Genomic DNA, 22,290 nt, shown 5'->3' with positions numbered 1-22,290 from the left:
ACGTGTGGCCTGGCAGGAGATTAATCGTACTCTTCAATTTCCCTGAAATGAAGGGCCTCCTTTTTACATGGTTAAGATATGTCAATCTCAGTCCTTCTTACTTTTTCTCCACAAGTAAAACGAATACTCCCTTGCCATAATGATCCTTGATGTAAAACCAAAAGCATGTATTCACAGTCATGTAGCTAAGATGCCAAGATTTCCTATGGGAGATACTACTTTTTCCATAATCTTCACCCTAGTTTTTGCCAGCAAAACTGTTATATAACATTGTTATCCTAAATATCAGAGCGTTGACCAAAAAATCAGAATGGACTGATACCCTTTGTGGCATTTCTTGGGCTTATTCTCTGTATTGGCTAGAAATCTGGGTTCTAAGTACAATGAACAGCAATTATACTAGAAACAGTTTAATTCCTGTGCTCTGTAGTGATACATCCAACACAAATCTAACTATGTTATTTATTGACATGAAACCCTTTAGTGCCTGCTTCTGTTGCTCTTGGGCAGTTTCAGTGTCCACCATGGCTACCAGGTAGCTGCATAGGCTTGTTCCTAATGAGATTTAAGGTTTTACTTCTTTCCAGACCCATCCCAAGCTCGTTTTTACTCAGGCACATTGAACTCCTTGCAGCTCCTTGCATTCATCAGGATCCTTCTTGTTGATGATGGCTTTTGCATATGCTGTTGTTTCTGCCATGGACATTTGATCCTTTCCTCTTACCTAGTCACCTAGAGTCCCAGTCTGGACGTTAATTCTGATGAGAAGCCATCTGGAACACCCTCTCACTTCCATCATTTAGCACCCTAACCTCTGCTCTCAGAGCACCTGGGCTCATCTTCATCACAGCACACACCACACAACTTTGCAATCACCAATTTACCTGTCATCTCCCCAGATCTTCATAATCGTTAAAGCAGAAATCATGTCCTATTGGTCACTCTATCTGATGCTCAGTATTAAAGAGGGTAAGTATTTACAGAATGATTTTTCTGATTTGGCATATCCTTGGGCCTTTCATGTATCATTTTTGGTTTACGCAGGACATATTATTAGACATATTTCCCTTGAATGCCACAGACAATGCACAATGAAGTCCTCAAAAATGGCAAGTTTTAGACAAATGGTGTTAATTCTGAAATGTATAGCCAAAATCTGTCAGTCATCAGGCTGGCAAAGCCATTTGTAGTGTTTCCCTGTCTGAATAATCATTTAGTATATTGAATAATTCTACCTTTGGTCAAAAGTTCTGTGTAAATTCATCCTGATATGTGTTTGTTCCCTCCTGGAACATTAGAAACAGTCACAGATAGAACAAATGTCTGCTTTAAGCCTTCTTTGTTTTTGTATCAAAATGGAAGAAAAAATTCACAGCACGTGAACACAAAGAAGGGGGGAAAAGCTCTTCAATGTACTGTAAAACTGACATCTTAGGTGTAGTATCTGACAAGGTTCTATGGTTGAATCTGTTTATATTCAATTTCTGGTAAATAGCAGCCAAGAAAATATTTACATTTTCTTCTATTGCTTGTAACAAGCTCATCCCTAGAAGAGGCTTTATTTAGACAGAAGTACAGAGGAAATGGATGAGCCTTTTTCAGAACAGTCCTTTTTTGCTGCAAAAACTTAGTCCATAGCCATCCCAAGTTACCACTTCATGTAACACTAGCAACTCAAAAGTAAAACAACATAAAAACTTAAGTTTACTGATTTCAGATGACACAAATGCTCAAAAGAGTTCATTGCCGCCTGGGTGCAGTGGCCACATCTGTAATCCCAGCACTTTGGGAGGCTGAGGTGGGCAGAGCACAAGGTCAAGAGATTGATACCATCCTAGCTAACATGGTGAAAACCCATCTCTACTAAATTAGCTGGGAATGGTGGCACACACCTGTAGTCCCAGCTACCCAGGAAGCTGAGGCAGGGGAATCGCTTGAACCCGGAAGGCAAGGCAGAGGTTACAGTGAGCCAAGATTCCGCCACTGCACTCCAGCCTGGTGACAGAGCGAGATTCTGTCTCCAAAAAANAAAAAAAAAAAAAAAAAGAAAAAAAAAAAAAAGGGTTCATTGCCAATTCAGTTTTGTTGATAGAGATTATTGTAGCCTCTATAACATTAAAGACATCTGGCTTTTGACTGGTCCCACCAAGTACAAGGACTTCAACTTGTCTCTGATTTCCTTTTACAGAAAACTTAGAGTGTCGATAGTTCAATTGAGTCTCTGATATACTCAGAACAAAAGAATGTCCTGTTACACATAAACAACACTCAGGTGAAAGTCTGGGAATTGTTCTTGTGCTGTCTTCATTTATCCAGTTTAACAGTAGAGTCCAAGAGATTGCCCACCAAATCTTCATCTTATATCAATCCTTTCAATTGTTAGAATAGTTATTGAGAACTAATTCTGTGCTAAGTGCTCTACATACATTTCCTTAAATAATTCTCATAATTACATTGTGAAGTTAAGTTCTTGTAATTTCTGTTTTCAGATTTGGGAATTCAAACTTAGGATCAGGGTACAGCTGGAATTGGAATATAAATCCATCTTTGATTTCATCTTGTCCTACTGAAGTACAAAAAGTATGAATTATTTGAATTATTGTGCTAATACAGCTGTGAACAAGACCTTCATGAATTTTGCTTTCATGAAGCATTTGTTTTAAGGAAGTAAAGATAGTATTAAAATGTAATTTAAAGTGGGAATTTATGTTCCAAAAGGTGAAGAACAAGATGTATGTATAGTAGCCTACATCAGGAGGACTTAGGTTAGTTTTTGGAGGCTGTGTATGATAAAGACTTTAGGCAATAAGAAAGAAGATCCTTCAGTAATTAAGGTGAAAATGTGACAACAGCTTGAGCTTGGTTATTGAATAGATATGGAGAAGGAAAGAAGGGAAAAGATGAGAGAGAATTAGGCAAAGGAATCAAGAAGGTATGAGGACAAAATGGACATGGGCCATGAGGAATGAAGAAAGACAAAGATGTTTCCCTAGAGGCTGGCTTAGATAAAGAGTAAATGCAAATACTATTGAGTGAAGATGAAACCATGCTCAAGTAAGCAGACTGGTGGAAATGTGTGCTTCATTTTGAGTATATTAAATTTGAGGTGTCTTTGAGAAATCCAAATGGAGATGTCTAATAACTACCTGAACAAAATGGCCTAGAGTTTGGAAGAATGGATTAGGCTAGATGCATAGACTTGGAAACTGTTTGGGTCTCTGAAGCCATGAGAATTAAAGAAGTAACCTAGGGAGTCTCTAAAATGTGAAGAGAAAGGCAGCTCTTGTGTGAGGGCTAAGAGAAAACCAAAAGTCATAGGTAAGTCAATCTGTACCTAATGTATCCCATCTTCAGTGAAATGCACACTCCTAGTTTCTTTTTGAATTCCATCATGCATAGATGGGTTTAATTTCCAGAGATGCTGTGAATACCAACAGGATCTTGGAAAAAAAGAACTCCTAGTTCATTTTGAATGGACTGTACCTAATATGCCCCATCTTTAGTGAAATGCACTCTCCTAGTTCCCTTTTGAATTCCATCACGTATAGAGAGATTTAATTTCCAGAGATGCTGTTGGGTACCAATAGGAGCTTAGAAAATGAATGTCTTCTCTTACTTGGACTGGGATTAGAAGATGTCCTCAATATCTTCACTTCTGAATAAAAAAACAGCATGTCACATTCACCTTGTCTCCTCTTTTCATGCCTGATGGGATATAGACTTCTATGTCATGACCAGCTTCTTTTGGTTTCCCTGCACACATTTCTGGAGGCTTGAAAGCCTTGTTTTATGGTTGGAGGTAATCAAATGAGAAAAAGGTACACAAGTACAGGCATTACAATCAAAATTGCAGTTCCAACTCATGGTTTCTTATGTTAATATCTAGAAATGTACTCATTAATGAAAATACAAATTTAATATATTTTCTGAGTATATTATTGCTAATACAATTGAGTGCTCACACTCAATTGATCTCCACTCAATGCATGGAGATCAGATTACATATTTGTAGTTTATATGAATTTTCTTCTTTAGTATTTCCCTCAACTTGGATGCCATATTCTTTTCATTTACTTTTTACAAATAAAGAGAATGTGGTTCCAAGAGGACAATATGTTTAAGGACACGTGACTAATCAGTGGCAGAATTAAGGTGGAAATTCAGGCCTCTGTCTGTTCCAAGCCACAGTGATTCTATATTACCATAATAAATTTCCATTTGTCTGTTTGAGAATAAATGCAATCTTAGTAACTTTCGTGAGTAATACTATCAGATTGCTGAGGTTGAATATTGACTCTACAACCTGGTAGCTATGTGACCTTGGGTAAGCCCCTTCTCATCTTGAGCCCCAGTTTTCTTATCATTAAAATGGGGATAATAACAATAGTACTTACCTCATGCATTGCTATAGATTAGGTATCATAATGTTGATAACATTTTCAGTAGGACACGTGACACAAAGTCAGTGCTTAACAACTCTCTGTTCCTGTAGTTATAATTTTTGCATGAATTGCTATGGTCAATAGATAATTTCTATGGGTACAAATGTGGTTTTATTACATTGTTTCTCAAACTTATGTGCTTGAAGATTTTAAAGGGAGCGGGACTTGGTAATGTGAGAAACAGTCCATCATCTCTTTCTTAAAAAATAGACTTATAACACCTTTATTTGAATTTTACAACACTATAGTATCCCAGATTTCAGGGGTGGTTGGTCAAGCATCCTTTGGTGTTATAGAGGCTTTTGTGGGGGTTAGGGAGGGAGCTACATAGAATATGGCATTGTCAATTAATAAAGAAATAAGTTGAAGTAGAAGAAGAAAAGTGCCAGTCAGCAGAAAAATGAATTGACACGAGCATGTAATTATCCACCACGTTAAAATCAACCCCAAATAAGAAGCCCTTTACCCAGATGCCCTTCCCTGTGTAAAGTATCTTCTAGTTAACACAGTATCTAAAGACAGTAAGCAGAATTGAAAATAGCAGTGATCTAAAATTTCTGTCCTAAGATTTTGTTTGTTTACTGTGTTTGGTTGGTTGCAAGGACTCGTTGCAGAAGTGCGAGCAGTTGGGAGTAGAGAGTGAAGTGAGACATTCAGGTGACAGCAACACTGTGTGGGTAACAGCATGCATGGAGGCTGGTGATATAAAAAAGACAATTTGGCTTGCTTTGCTTTGGCATTGTCTGAAGTGTTGGTATAGAGGTTTTGAAATGTGTTGTCAGACACTTCATAGATTTTTGTCTCTGTAGAGGGGTCTCGATGATGTCTCCTCACTCACAAAATTCGAAGTTGACTCATTTACACACCCATTGCAGATCCCTTTATTGCCCCCTCTAAATATAGGATGAGCATGACTTAGTTTTAAGAAGTATATTAAGTAATAGAGACACACAGCTCAATTATTACACCACTTATTGTTACTTATTGTTTGGCCCTATCTAACTCATCAGCCTTCTGTCTCATGTAATTTCATTGTTCTGTGGGTTTCCACCACCATGGCTTTCTCTCAAATTTTTGATTAAAATGCATGGCTTTGGCCAGGTGCAGTGGCTCACACCTATAATCCCAGTACTTTGGTAGGCAGAGGGGGGCGGATCATGAGGTCAAGAGATCGAGATCATTCTGTCCAACATGGTGAAACCCTGTCTCTACTAAAAATACAAAAATTGGTTGGATGTAGTGGCATGCACCTGTAGTCCCAGCTACTGGGGAGGCTGAGTCAGGAGAATCCCTTGAACCCGGGAGGCAGAGGTTGCAGTTAGCTGAGATAGTGCCACTGTACTCTAGCCTGGTGACAGAGTGAGACTCTGGCTCCAAAAACAAAACAAAACACAACAAAATATTATGGCTTTTACACATGCTGTCTTCTGTGCCTGCAATGCTGCTCACCCACTAGCTGGAGCTGTACCTACATTTCAGGTTTCCTGTCATGTCTTCACGGAAGTCTCCTTACCTCCCCAACCTCCTTTACATTCCTTGTTATTGAATCCTCTTCAAGGACAGAATTCTTTACCTTCTGAATGGGTGGTTTACTTGTATATGTTTAGGTATGATTAGATCATGGTCTATTTCTCCTGCTGGACTGTAGGTTTCATGAGATCAAGGGGCTGTCTTTGTTTAGCATTATGAGATTGAGTAATAATTGCTGAATGAATGAATGAGTGAATGATTCTCTCTAGCAGAGGAGATTACAAGTCAACGAAGATCACAGTACATCACAGTAAGTTATGAGAAATGTTATACAAGCTGCTCCAAGGACCTAGAGGAGGGCATTGTTAATTTTGGGCATAGCAGCTTGAGGAAGGACCTCTGAAAGTGATGATTCAAGTTGAGTAATGAAGAGTCAGATGGAGTGAAGAAGGGGTATTGAGGATGCATTTTTATCAGAGAGATTAACTAGGGTTGAGAGATGAGTCTAGATAATGGTAGTCTTGAAATTCAGGAATGAGGAGAAATGGATGGATTTGGAATGTAAATATATGAAACATGAATGATGATGGTGTGTATGTTGGAGGGAGTGCTTAAGCAAGAGGCTAGTGTGACTCAATGGTGTTATTGTTCTCCTAGGGTGCAAATATAAGAAGTGAATTGGTACTCTGAATCTTTCCTACCCTTGCTTCTGATCCTGTCTTCTGCCCCTTATTTCCAGCAGTTCCCACTTGGGATCCCATATCTATCCCTACCATGTCCTGGAAGAAACGATCTAACTTCTCTAAGGCTTCAGGTTCCTCCTTTGTAAAGTGGGGATAATAATAGTACCTATCTTATAAGGCTTTTATGCAAATAGTATAAGGTAATAAATTCAATAAACAGGGTCTGGCACATAGTAAGAACTCCGACTACAAACCAATAAAATTACCAGTTTTAGGCTACTACTCTAAGTAGTGTCCCAAGACTGGGTAATGTATAATGGAAAGATGTTTAATGAATTCACAGTTCCACATGACAGGGGAGGCCTCACAATCACAGCAGAAGGCAAAGGAGGAGCAAAGTCACGAATTACATGGCAGCAAGCAAGAGAGCACGTGCAGAGGAATTGCCTTATATAAAACCATCACATCTCATGAGACTTATTCACTATCACAAGAACAACATGGGAAAACCTGCTCCCATTATTCAGTTACCTCCCACTGGGTGCCTCCCATAACATGTGGGAATTATGGGAGCTACAATTCAAGATGAGATTTGGGTGGGGACACAGCCAAACTGTATCCAATGGGTAATTCATATCTTGTTGTTTGAACTGGTGTTGGGGTGGGTAGGTTTTTAGAAACTCAAGGAGCTTCAGAGGATGGAGAAACATGTATCATTAATTTTTAAAAATGTTACTCATCTGTATAAGCTCATACACAGGCCCCAGAAAGGGATACAAGTTTTATTACTTCTGTATATAAAATTATCATGGTCTTTCATATAGAAATGTACCCATATCCTCAGCAGCTTCCAGTGTTGTTACAGAAAGACAAGACTATAAATTTTCCTCAAAGTGTGAAATAATTCACAAGGTTTCCTCGTTATTCATATGGACAGCACATTAATAACACAGGACCCTAGAATCCTGCCTTATCTAGGCTGAAGCCCAGGTAAAGAGATGAGGAGCTGACTCCTCAGATTTAGAACAATATTTTTCCTGCTTTCTGGAAAAAAAAAAAGGATGAAAATTTCTATCATATCAGAGAAGACTAGGTCTTTGAAAACACCTGTGCTCTCTAGAGATAAATGAAAACCAATGAATTGGGGGCTACATTAGGAAAATTTATTTGTTTGTGAATTTGAAGTTATTTGTAAACAAGTTTATGGCAGCTAGATAACTGATGGATTTAGGGTGTGCAGTGCCATGATCTCCCTCTCTTTCTAACACATGCACGACATACACACCATGACAGATATTTATGCAGAGAGTTTTGCTTCTTTCAGGTGGCTACACAGAGGCACTTTACAATGAGAATTGCTATATTAATCCAAGTATATGCACTAAATATTATTTTATATATAGTTTCATATTAAAATAACATCAAAATACTTAAAAGATTTCTTAGATGATACCCAGAGTCATGAATCTGATCCTGTTGAGAAAATGCAGATAAACATTTGAGAGCTGTTGCTAAAGTCATTGCAAGTAATTATAATGCATATAATCAGTATTATGTTCCCCAAACAGCCAGTCTCATCACAAAATTTCCTATTTATCATATTCCTTTTTGGTGAACCCCATAGAGAAGAGTGGCTAATTGTGTTTGCAAGCCGTTTATCACCAAATATGATTTAAATGTAATTTTTCTCTCTCTCTTCCTTAAGACTGGGTATTACCAAACTTTTCATCTCTGCCTATGTGATTGATGAAACACTGTAGTTCAGTGTTTAATTTACATTCCTTCGATTGAGTGATGTTAAGTATTTTTACCATGTTCACCAGCCATTTGTATTTCTTTCAGTGAACTACTTATTTCCTTGTGCTAAAAAACATAGGTTCAGACCAGTCTGTACAATATGACATCATTTTTATTTATAAAGTTTTACATGAGTGTATCTGTAGGCCTGCATGTACCAAAATATTTTCTGTAAGGATGTGTAGAAATATGATGACAATAATTTCATCTGGCAATTATGATGTAAGAGGATTCGTGGGAAAGAAAAAAAAAGATAATTACTTTAATTTTTATCTTTTCTTTGTTGTATTTATATACATACATTACTTTTGTAAAAATGTTTAATTGACAAATAATTATGGGGTACAATGTGATGTTTCAATGTATATTTCTATTATGGAATGTATGCATACATTTATATTCACAACGGATTATATGTATTACTTTGATTAAAGAATACATTTTTTCTACAAAATTAATTTATTCAAAATTAGTTTAATTCAATTGAGATTAGTAGGTAAATGGCTGTATGAAGTAGTTGCCACACATTCTACTGTCTTTAAGGATAAGGCAGACACATCAACCTGCCAGAGCCTAGTGCAATACAGGTATTGATCGACTTACGACTTATGCAACTTACGACCACTCGACTTTATGACCATAATCGCTAGCCACGACTGCTCCGCGTCTGGCAGCGCAAATGTTGCCCAGCTGGGCATACGACAGTGCGGACCAGCTTCTGGCAGCACTACCATTTCTGCGTGCACCATTTCAACTGTTATCCCAGACTCAGTACAGCAATTTGTGTTTTGTGTCTTGGATATTTTTCATCAAACCCCTCCCAATAAACTTCCTGTACATTTCGAAGCAATGGACCCAAACGTCGAACGATTTGCAAAGATTGAACGGATGGCACACGATGTGTTTCGTCCGTATCGTGAAATTTATGAAGAAAAAAAGAAACATACAATTCAGACAAAGCTCACCATGTTTATGAAAAAACCAACTCCGGTAACCCCAACTGCTGCCTCAGATGACGACATCAACGATCCGCAGCCAAGCACCAGCGGCCAATAAAATGTTTCGTACATGTTTATATATTTTGATATGTTTTGCAATTGGGAAAATGTTTCCTATGGTATTTTTTACACCTGTATTTTGTATTTTTGTATGAACCTGTATTTTGTAATTTTGTATGTTTTGCAAATATTAAACCAGTTGTACTGGTAATGCAGTGTTTTACTTAAACCTGACGAATGTAAAAACAAGAAACAAAATGGTGTAGAGATGATACAAATGGCATAAAATGAACAAAGAAAATTATGATATATAAAAATAATGAAAGAAAATTATGATAAAATATGACTTAAAGATTTTTAGAACATCATTTCACAGTACTGTACATATAGCCTACTCAACTTACGACCAAATCGCGTTACGACTGGTCTGTCGGAGCCAGTCGTGGTCGTAAGTCGAGCACTAGCTGTAATAAGAAATAGCAAGCCTTGTGGGAAACTGGTGTCCCATCCAAAGTCATGCAAAGTCAATTTTTTCAATACTCTGCTGACCTCAGGAACAGATCTGAGAATGGTTTCTGCCAGTGGGCTGGCAACTGGCAACTGCTGCTCTAAACTAGAAAACAAACAAAAACACAACAACATCTGCTCTTAGAAGGACAGATACATATGATAACCTAATTCTAGTTCTCTTTATTAGGAGGAACTCCTGTAGAGACCCATCTTTTTATTAGGCAGTATAAAAAGCTTTGTTCTTTTTATACTGCCTAATAAAAAGATGGGACTCTACAGGTGTTCTTGTATATCCATCCTCTCATTCCTCTTATGAATGCAGACTTGGATTCCTCACACACCTGGACATGCTTGAGTGTCAAGTTGGGGACTAAACGCTGTTTCAAAGAGAATTTACATAAGATTCAGAAATTATGCCTGAAAATGCCATCACTTCACTAATGATGCTATGGAAGATCCTCTTCTAATAAGAACAATGGAATTTTCCTTTAGAAATGACTTCTGATAAAGCCAGTTGCAGTCAACATTCCATCTACTAAACAAGCTGGGTGTGTTTACAAAGAACAAAGCAAGTTTCAAACAGAGACAGTAATGAAGGGACCACAGCCAGCCTCTGTGGCATGAATCCCTGATTCATGTGGTGGCACAACAATTTATTATCTCGGCATTTCATTGTGTGTGGATGACAAGTAACAAATGGCAGAACCAAAATAGGTCATCTCTGTCCTCTAAAACGTTTAATATTTGTGAATATAAGTAAGGGCTTAAGTTTTTTCATACTATGCTTGCTCTGGAAGCTCTCTAGATGATTTCCAAGCTGCAGTCGAGCCTTACATGTCACTGAGATACTGTAAATCATATCAGTACAGGATCAGTTGTATACTGTTTGGCCAGCCAGTCTTCGGAAACACACTGAGCTGTCTATGGGTATCACACTATTCATGAACTCAGAAGATTTAAGATATTCCTGAAAAACAAATCATAGTCCACAGACTCTATAGCATCATGGCCCCAAGTCAATTTCATGGAACTCTGGGAATCAGAGGAGATATATAAATGTTACAGTTAAAAAGCTTCTTAAAAGTTTGGGAAATACTGGGTTCAAGTTTAGTAAGTTACTTGTCTGCAGAACTTCTCACAGCCTTTAATACACTATCGTGTTTTGGAAGACTAAGCAGAGGCTATTATACATAATACTTCTCACATATATCTCGTGTTATTCTATGAAAAACTGTTGCTGAATTTCATGTTTCCTTCAATACTCAAATCTTTTTCTCTGCTGTGGCTGTCTCTAGGGATTATGATGGTATGTGATCAAAAAATTTTTATCATGTCTTTTCCAAAAGGGCAATCACCAGAAGGAATTTTTGCAGAGGTTCTTGTTCTAGAATCTCATATAATGCCACTTGAAACAAATTAAAGGTACATCTGTCAAATAAATTTTATTTTGTTAGAAAAATTTTATAAACTGTAAGACTGAATACAAACAGTTTTTTGGAAAAATTAATCAAGGCATTTTATGGATAGGTTTATTAAAGTTCCTTCTAGGCATTTATTTACTGACTTCTCTCTTTTACTACCCTTAATGTCTGACCCTCTCTTTCTCATATGCCTGTTTGTAAAATGTTCCTTGCTCTCACTGTCTGTCTGTCTCCTTCCCTGTCGGTCTTTCTTCCTGGGTCTAAGTCTTTATGTATCTCTTCTGTCTCATTTGCTCTTATCTTGGAGGCCAAATATGATGAGCCAGGAGCAAAACATCCTGATATAAATTTTTTTCTTCACAGAAATAGCCAGGAATGTGATGACTTTTTCACTGTATTAACTAATAGTCTTTTCTTTTTTAAAACTGGGATTTCACTGCTGTGAAAGAAAGTTCTCTGATGTAGCCTGGCCTCTTTGTTAAAACTTTCTGTCACTGGTGATCCAATGTAAGAAGACAAGCACACCAGGTGAAGGTTGCCAGTAATCAGTCACTGAAATAGTCATAATTTACACAGAATGAGAAGGAAGACTTACAAACTTATCATGGAGACTTTTCCTTAATTACAGTTATGCTAAAATCCACAATGCATTATAGGACCTCCCCTACTAACAAGTAGTTAAAATTTCCCCCAACATTTGTCCGTGTTAGAAACAGATATAAATTACATGACAGTAAAATCCTAAATAGAGAACATTTCACCACTCCTACCATGCCTTAAACACTGAAGCTTCAATTATTCTATAAAAATAAAAGCACTGAAAGAACTGTTTATAAAAATGCTTCTCATTGCTCCATAACAATGACCTAAGAAAGCACATTCATCTTACGACTTAGAAAGAAAAGGGGCAGGTATTGCCCAATGAGCTGGGTGTTTCTGTAAGCATCCACATGGTTGGGCTTACATCTCCTTTTCACCCAGATATTTTGTATCTTGTAAGAATGCCCTTGGAATATAACGTGTTCATATTAGATAAGGGTCTGCCTATGCTTGATGAATGATGAGCCCTGATGACATGCCAGGCTGACCTCCTGGCTCTGCCATGACTGTGTGATTTTTGAATCAGTCACCAAAGCTCTCTGGGCCTCAGTTTTCTGATGAATGAAATGGAAATAATAGGAGGACACACCTTATAGGGTTAGAGTTAGAATTAAACAAGTGTATAGACAGAGTAGTTGGGAGAGTGGCACATAGTAAGCCTTAAAAAATGTTAACCATGTTTTTTATTATTCTTATCATTACTGGTATTAATTATATTCCTTTCTTTTTTAAACTTTGAGATTGATACTATTTTCATGCTATTATAGATTAATTAGAAACATAGGATGTAACTTCATAAGCCCTCCAGAAATTTATTTTTGTTTGTTTTATATCATTTGCTTGGAAAAAATTGTTCTCTTAAATAAATAGGTGTGTTTTGAGTCTTCATCCTCTTCTTTACAAATCTTTATTTGATTTTAACTTTTAGTCCCTGAGAAGTACCTGGAAATTACTGAAAGGCTATAGGTAATATTTTTAATTGTTCTCAACTAAAGATACTGGGTAGCGTGTTCCCCACTTCCATTTTGGGTTATAGATTAATTAAGTAATAATTAGGATGTAATGACATATATTCCTTCAGAATAGTGCTAGGCACAGGTTCAAGGATATAATGATTTTATAAGTATTTATAAATGACTACTTCATAATTTCGAAGGTGTTTATTTTAGTGTTTTCATTTTTGAAATAAAAGACCATCACTTAAAATTTTCTCCAAATATATATTATATTTTGAATAAGCTGCTAAGGTTTTAACCCCAAAATTTCTGTTCCATTTTAAATAATCTGCTTTCGGATTTTCAATCTTAAAACAATCCAATATATGCTTCTTTTAAAATGATAGCTCTTTTCCTGTTTTTGAAAACAGTGTAAAAGGCAACTGACCTGCAATTTCAGAGGAAGGCAAATAAAAGCAACTGGAACATTTACCATGAGAAATTCACTAAATAAGACAGGGTCTGTTTAGGACAAACATGGTGTATATATTATCAGCTGCTGTCATACGGAGAAGTTGATGCCTGTCTATTCTTAGGGAACTGAGATTGGGAATGTAAGAAACATTTTAAATGTGCTAAACTGGAGATAACAGTTAAATAAATGGTGGTGTATCCACCTCTGAAAACACCATATAGCTATTAATAATAATTTTCTGAAGAATATGTATTCACTTGGGAAATGGTCATTGTACATTAAGTGAAACAAACTATCCACAAAACTGTGCTACAGCATTTTAGTTCAATAAGATACCTATAATGTGAGTTTGCTCTTTAGTGGTGGGGTAAGACTGGAAGGACATATACTAATATGTTATCTTACAATGTAGTAATAATCCCTGGGCAATGATATCATGGGTGATTTTAATACATGAATGTATCTCTGAAATTTTCAAAATTTCGATTATAAACATACATTTCTGAAGATGACTTACTAGTTTTAGTGATATTCAGAATAATTAGTTGGAAGCATTTCCAAGAAAAGATGGTAGCTAAAATCCCACTGTATTCCATTAATATGAAACCAAACGCATAAAAAATATTTCTCTCTAAGCATTATCCATATTTTCTAGTGAGATAGAAAACAGTCTATCTCATTATATCATTTAGTGAGCCTTTGATGGGAGTCAGACACTGTGCAAAAAACATTATACAGAAGATTTTCTTAATCCTCAGCACAACATTATGAAGTAGAAATGACTATTATTCCCATTTCACAGATGAGCAAACTGAGGTTAGGAAGCAAATGCCATTCTATCAAAAATACAGGTGAGGAAACTGACGTTAGGAAGTAAACATCATTCTATTAAAAATGCCATTCTATCAGTAATAGGTACAGTTGTGATTCCATCCAGGTATATCAAATTTCTCACTCCATGATGTTGATAAATACACTGAAATTTTAATCTATATTCACACTTTACATTTAATTTTCACATAGAGATCTAGGCCATTGAAACAATTTTGATCATAGCAACACAATAGACTTACTCATATCTGCCAAAGGATTGAAGGATTTTGGAGGAGTAGAATGTTACCAAAAATATAAATAATCAACATGAGAATAAAGAACGCTCAATGCTTTATTGACTTTTGCCTGGAAGACAGAAACTGTAGCCCTCTTGCTAGAACCAACCACCCCAAACATTCAGAGTTTCCAAAGTCGAACAAAGTTTTCCTGAGATAAAAATATTACTGTTATGTGGCTTGACTTCTCACAAATCTTAGGGCTAGATGCCATTTCCCCCTCTGTCAGCATAAGCAATGCATTGTACTTTGTGTTTTGTATCTAAATCCTAAAGAAATTCTATTTCTAGATCATTAGAGATAAAAATGAACTGGAAACAAAATGAAGCTTTATAGTTAACAGCTTCAATGCTTTCTTTGGCAAAGAAATTGAGAAACCATCATAGTTTTTTTGTTTTATAATGCTTGTTGGCTTCTAGGGCCAAGAGTTTCTTCTTTAAGAAAGAGGGAAAAAGCTTTACTCATCTAGCTGCCCGCCTTCCCTGCATTAGAGGTGCTGACTGTGTTGACTGTAGTGTGGAATAAGTAAATAATCACAGTGCTAGTTTTTCAACTTCAGCACCATTGACATTTTCAGCTGGAGAATTCTTTGTCGTGGGGATTCAGGGGGGTTATCCTGTGCATTGCAGGATGTTCAATAGAATTCATGGCCTCTACCCACTACATATCAATAGCAGTTCCCTTATTGTGACAAACATGTAGACCCAAATACCTCCAGACATTACCAAATAATCCCTGGGAGAAACTGCCCCTATTGAGAACTAGTCCCTGTATATCCCCAAACTTCACTCTTTTACATCCTTTAAAAAATAGTTTGATCTAGCCAGGTGTGGTGGTTCATGCCTGTAATCCTAGCACCTTGGTAGACCTAGGCAGGAGGGTTGCTTGAGTCCAGGAGTTCTAGACAAGCCTAGGCTACATAGCACAACCTCGCCTCCACAGAAAATAACAGGAAACTTAGGCTGAGAGAGAATGATTGCTTGAGCCTGGGAGTTTGAGGCTGCAGTAAACTATGATGGTGACATGGCACACCACTGGGGAGACAGAGTAAGACTATGTCTCTAAAAAATAAAATAGTTGACCTTACCGTGGTGCATAATTGACAGCTGTATATGCCACATAAGCTTGCTTTTCCAGCTGTGACTAGTCGGGCAAAGGTTGACATATTGGCCCAAGTTGGGCCAATCACATCCTGTCTTCTCAGGTGATGTATTAAGACACAGAAACTGAGTCAAATATATTTGTGCCCTGAAGCTATAGAATCATGCTGAGAGAGATTAGAGTGGGTACCGTGGAAGGAAAAGCCTTATATCATTCTCTAATTTATTAGAAGGTAAAAACAAAAATCTTGAAGGGAGACAGTCTGCACAAAAGAGAAGAGAACTGGGTAAACAGAGATCAGAGATAGTTTGTTACATGAACAAAGGAAATGAGATGACAGCTACCTAAAGAATTTACAGATTCCATGAGGTGTGGCTGAATTTCCTATAATTGGATCACCGAGATTCCTTTATTTTCTTAAAATACTTCCTCTTTACTTAGCCTAGCTTAGTGTTTCACTTTCTAACCACCTGCTGACCCATAATGAAAATACATAACATGAATCAATCTAGAAGGTGTCCTTCCCTATCTATATCTAGAGGAAGAACAACGAACACTAAGCCCAGGGATTCAGGCTCCATGTCCTGTTATGTGACTCTGAGCAAGTGACTCATTTCTTTGAGTCCTGATTTCTTAAATAAAAGATTTGAAAATCAACTCACACAGATTTAAATTATGAAACATAAAGATGGGAGGGGAGATTTGTAGTCCTTTTGTGCCTTGGACTCACTGTTTGACAGTAACATATAAAATTGTCTTAAAAGTGGTGGCCTAAATTTTTAAAGTCCCTTATGCTGGGCTGAAGAGTCAGTCAATCCGGGACTTATCAACTGTGGGATGAATGGAACACACTATTCAATCCTTCCAAGCCTCGGTTTCTCCGTGTTGAAAATGGGAAGGAAAAACTTATCTCCTTGTGGTAAGCAGCTTCCATGGTGCCCACCGCCCCCCGATCCCCGCTCCCAGTGATCCCTGCTGCTGGTCTTCCAGTTGTGGTCTACCACCACAATGAATAAGGGCTGGGACGTATAACCTGTAGAACACTATGAAATAATGAAGTGTAACTTCTGGGGTGACATATAAAGGCTTCTGTATTGTTTTCTTGGATTATTTACTCTGAGAGAAGCCAGCTACCATGTTGTGAGGACACCAAGCTGTTTTGGAGAGGTTCACAAGGCAAGGAACCAAGACCACCTTTCAACAGCCATGTAAACAAGCCATCTAAAACCATTCTCCCATATCAGTCAAACCTTCAGATTTTGATTGCAACCACGTGAGAGACTCTAACCCAGAACCTTATAAGTTTCATTAGTGACCCACAGAAACTGTGACATAATGTTTTTTGTTTTAAGCTGTTAAGTTTTGGTATTTGTTATATCACAATAAAGAACAAATATACTGATTTGTAGAATTGCTGGGAGGATTAAATAAAATAATGCGAGAGAAGGGTTAGCACAGGGTTTGACCTATGGTGAGCACAGTAAGTACTTATTAAATATGTGTAGAATGAATGTTAGATATTGTTATACTTATTATCATATTACCATCATCATTCTCTGTAGCCTCAGTCCAAAATCATTTCCCAAGTGAACAGGACCTTCAAATGTCTTGACCTGAAAAATATTCCTTTACTCTAATTTGCTCTACAAAATTTCAAACTAAAGCTATTTGAAACCCTAGAACTCAGAAGTATTAGTTCATTTTGTGCTGCTATAATGGAATACCTGAAAGTGGGTAATTTGTAATGAATAGAAATTTATCAGCTCACAGTACCAGAGGCTGGGAAGTACATGATCAAGGCATCAGGTAAGGGTCTTCTTGCTGCATCATCACATGATGAGAGGCAGAAAAGCAAGGGTGCAAGAGAAGTATAAACTCACACTTTTATATTAGTATTAATTCCACCCAACAGGGCAGGGTCCCTGGTATGATTTGGATTTAAGTCCCTGCCCAAATTTCAGGTAAAATTGTAATCCCCAGTGTTGGAACAGGGGCCTGGTGAGAGGTAACTGGCTCATGGAGGCAGACTTCCCCCTTGATGTTCTTGTGATAGTGAGTTCTCACCAGATCTGGTTTTCTAAAATTGTGCGGCGCCTCGCCCTTTGCTCTCTTCCTCCTTTCCTGGCCGTGTAAAACCTGCTTGCTTCCCTTTTGCTTTTGCCATGATTGGAAATTTCCTGGGGGCCTCCGTAGCCATGCTTCCTGTACAGCCTGTGGAACCATGAGCCAATGAAGCCTAGTTTCTTTATGAATTACCAAGTCTAAGGTATTTCCTTATAGCAGCATGAGAATAGACCAATACAGTTCCTCATAGCCCAATCACCTTCCAAAGATCCCACTTCCCAACACTGCAATGGCAAACAAATTTCAACATGAATTTTGAAGAAAAAAACATTCAAACTGTTTAACACCAGAGAAATAAGAATTCAGACTCTGCTGAGGCTGGCATTTGTGTAGCTTTCTAACACTTTGTATACACCTTGTTCATTATCTGGAACCATATTAGATAAAACAAGAAATTACCTTATGTACAGTGAATGCCAACATGAATTCTTCAAGTGGTAAAACCAGCTACCTACCATCGACACAGGAAGGCCGGTTTCTTGTTGTTCCAGCTACTTTCCCAGGTAGACAGGAACACTTTACTGTTTGCGACCGCTCTTCAATGCGATTCTTGTTACAACATCGGTGTGCTGCTATCACTTCACACGTCCCTCCTTCTGGAAAGACAGAAATAACAGGGACATGGATTAGGAATAACTCAGTGACCATTCAAGCCTCTGGGAGTACATGTAGAGGGGTGGGGGAAAGTAATTGAAATTATAGAAACCGTTTCCATGAAATATAATTATGAAAGGACTCTCTTCTACTATGTATAATCTTGGAGAAGATAGTGCTGTACTTCCAAAGCAACAAAGAATACCAATGAATAGCCCTCAAGATGTGGCAATTATGGGCTGTAGGTATTGAAAGGCAGTAAAGCAATGAATTGAGAGGGTTTGGAATTAACACACCCAATAAAGATGCTCCCTGATTTAAATGCATTTTTTGGGAGCTCTCTGTTGTGTTATCACATTTAGGACTCTCTGAGCTCCCACTATTGACAACAACTGACAGTCCAGTGATACAGAACCTAGAGTGGCAGGAAAACTGCCCAGGAATCAGCTCTCCCTTCCATTGCCTACCCACTCTCAAGGGGGCTGAATTGAAAATCTAATTGGGAGATATTTCCCAAATCTAGACTTCATCCACAAATGAAAGAAAGAATTGCTGAAGAAAATGGGTAGGTGCTTTAAACAATGTCTCGAATTGCAGGCCTGGGCATATAGCTTGACTTATTTATAACAGCTCATCCATGCATGCATCAGCATTTATGGGCAAACTAATGTATGTCACTCTCCACTAGGTTCTTAGCAGGTGAACTGCTGGCTCTGTGTAAAGGCAGACAAGCATCCAAGTGGGTCTTTCTGGCCCACAGGAAATCAGCTAAGCCAGATCTCTAGGGACACAAAAGATACACCAAATGACCAGAAACCAGGCATCAACCTTCTCAACCTCAAGTTTGGAGTTCCGAATAGACCCATACCATTTAGGATTTTTAGCATTTAGGATGCAGTTGACAAAAATTCACCAAACGTTTGTTAAGCAACCTCTATATACAAATTACTATGTGATAAACTGTAAGGGATGTGTATACATCCCCTGTACGTAGAAGATACATATGGATACTTAGAAAACATTGTAAAAATGAAAAGGAGGGAGAAAGGAAGGAGAGAAGACTTAAGACACAGCTCATCATTTTATCCTGTCCTCTGAGAACTGTGTAGTGCAGTGATTCTCAGTGCAGTGGTGGCAGGGTGTTACTCCCTCCCCTCTAATAATATCTGGCCAGTTTAAAGACATTTCTGATTGTCATCACAGGTTCGAGCACCCAGCTACTTGCATCTTTCAGGTAGGAAGCAGGGCTATGCTAACATCCCACAATGCTGGGCTCCCATAGAAAGAATGATCTTGCCTAAAAGATCAAATTGAAAAGGTATTGAGAAATGCTGGCCTAACATGAAAGAAACACAAGAGTCTCTGATTTTGAGTAGACTAATTACGTTTCCCTCATTGGGAGGGAAGAGTTCAGGCTTTCAAATCAGCCTCTTATAGTTTGAATCTCAGCTCTGTCACTTTCTGAGTGCCTCAGTTTCCTCATCTATAAAATGGGAATAATAGTAACATCTGTATCACAGGGTTGTGTGAGTATAAACAGAGTGAACACATATAAAGGGGTTAGCGCAGAGCCTGACACATGGTAAAGAGTCTGTATATGCTACCTATGATAATAATGATAGAGTGACTTTGTTGATGCCAACAAAGATGCTTTCTGTCTTAGAAGCACTGCAAATATGGTTTCTCCTGGAATACTCACTCCTACCTCCCATCCCTCCAGCCTCTTCACTCCAACACAAATGATTTTGCCGGTTAACTCTCCTTAGAGCTCAACTAAAAGGTCAGTTCCTTAGAAAATGTTTCTCACTTTCACCATTGTTCATTCTATTAGCACTCTATACATTTCCGGTGTTTAGTTGTTCATGCCTGTGCCCCAGCCAAACTGTAAGCTTGGTTGGAGTCAAGGTCATCGTTTGTCTCCTCACAGCCATGAATGGGAATTTTTGGAACAAAGGGCTGGTGTGGTCCAGGTGTTTCTCTAGGGCAACCACATTGGTAAGCTGTGTGCAGGAGGATTTGGAGAAGTACAAGGTAGCAAAGGAAAAGACACAAATGGCTATTGCAAAACACTGAGCAGAAGAAAGAAGGTTACAACTTGCTCATGGAAGAGTGCCTTACTATCTGCACATGCACAACACTGGGATTAGAGTTAATGGAATAGGGCTAATCACATATTACACTCTTTAACCCAGACACCTGCAACTATGTCACTTTACCTTATAACTGTCAGCTATAAATACTCTCGGTCAAGTCAGTAACAGATAGTTCGACACTTCATGAAAATGCCACTAATTTTAAAGTCACCTCTTGGCTCTGATACAAGATTGGAGCAATATTTATGACTGAGAATGGCACAAGCCACATGAAAGCTCGCAGGATGTATTTTGAATCTCATTTGATTTACAGTCAAGTCAACAGACACACTGACAGACATGCCAGATCGCCTGAGTTACTGCACTGAGTTAAATAATACTGACAGCAAGGTGGCCACTGAAGGTCCAAAGCCTGTCCCTCATGGCACTGATGTCAATGAGCCAAAGGAATCATTCTTTGTCACTCTTGGAGCTCACTGCCTGTTCTGGAGCTCTGACTTGGGTACTGGATGCTGCATTAATTACAGACGTCCCAGCAACTTTACAAGGTGTTGTCCCCATGTTACACACGAGAAACTGAGGCTCAGAGGGTTTGAATGACTTGCCCAGAATCACATAAGTGTGACCCCAGTGTATTAGATCCCAAAACTCATGCTTTTTGCAGTTTTTCCACAAGCAGTTGTTCCTTGTGGATGAAAAACTTCCAAGAAAAAGTCTGACACTTGGCTTAGAATGGTTATCAAGGTTAGATATCCAAGCCACCCCTCTTCCCCTAGTTGTGACTTTGACCTTATTTGTTATGACTCTCTCTCTCTTTCTCTTTCCTCCATGGACACTGGTCACTTTGATGGTTACTGCATGAGCATGCCAGGCATGTACAGCCTAAGGGTCATTGCATCGCCTGAGACACTCTCCCAATAGATCTCTGTCTCACCCACTCCCTGCTCCATTGTTGCTCAAATGTCACTTAATCAGTGGTACATTTGACCTCTCTATTTAAAATAAATCATATTCCTCTTAGCCAGCACCCATGAGCTCCCTTATTTTATGTCCCCTCAACTCCTTCCCCCCAACACCTGCAATTTTCAAACATAGTATATAATTTTCTGATGATATTATTGTCCACATGTCCCATTGGAAATCAAACTCCTCCAGAACATGGACTCTTATTGTTTTATGTATTCAACAACATCTGGCGTATTATGATCAAGGTTTAAAATGTGCTTTTAACACATATCAGTTAATTTTCAAAGCAGTTCAAAGATGGAGATAGAACTATTATTATTCCCATTTCTAGAGATGATGCAGACTTACAGCAAACAATACAGCCATGTAATCAATGGTAACCGTAATAGTATTAAATAAATTAATCATTTATTGAGTTTTTCATATGTGCTCAATGCCAGAATAGACACATCACAAATATTTATTTTATAGGAGAAGCAACTGAGACCAAGAGTGACTTAGAAACTTGCCCATATTTTACCTAGCAAGGAGCCAGCAGCACTGAGACCAGAACCCAGACCCTCACCCCATACCCAGTGCTCTTTCCCCTTTCCCACCCTGACGTACATGCTGTCATTTCTTTGAAAAGGGGAGGAGACCTTGGTAACTGGGAAATGACAAATGCTCCATATTCATTAAAGCCTTATATATAAAGTCAGTGGCCCCAGGCCTTATTTTGCTTGGGCTCACAGATGGTGGATTTGCACACAGGAGGCCAGGAAGGTGTTGTTCTAAATAACAGGCTCGTTGGTTTGACAAGTTGAACTATGGCTTCAATTACATATGCTGCTCAGGTACACTGGTGGAGAGCCCAGAAAAAGGTCTTGTGGACATAGTGGAACCCTATAGGACCCCAACAGTTGGAAGGTCGGAAGGTCTGTCATACCCAAATCTCCTTCCCAAGGTTTACACTGTGACAGACCTAGCCACAGT

General features: G+C 38.3%; 1 protein-coding gene across 4 annotated transcripts in view; it reads right to left on the bottom strand.

Moving 5' to 3' along the window:
* The window catches only part of TAFA1 (TAFA chemokine like family member 1), a 532,785-nt gene that overhangs the window by 103,727 nt on the left and 406,768 nt on the right, over positions 1–22,290 (bottom strand). For 3 of the 4 annotated variants that reach the window (XM_017542765.2, XM_037743558.1, XM_037743559.1), the window contains exon 3: positions 18,121–18,261. In XM_017542765.2, the coding sequence (XP_017398254.1) occupies positions 18,121–18,261 (141 nt within the window). The remainder of the gene's footprint in view (positions 1–18,120; positions 18,262–22,290) is intronic. The other variant, XM_037743560.1, reaches the window with a different exon arrangement.

This window comes from Cebus imitator, unplaced genomic scaffold, assembly GCF_001604975.1.
Source record: "Cebus imitator isolate Cc_AM_T3 unplaced genomic scaffold, Cebus_imitator-1.0 Scaffold147, whole genome shotgun sequence".
Taxonomy (NCBI): domain Eukaryota; kingdom Metazoa; phylum Chordata; class Mammalia; order Primates; family Cebidae; genus Cebus; species Cebus imitator.
This window is presented reverse-complemented; position numbering and strand designations above follow the sequence as displayed.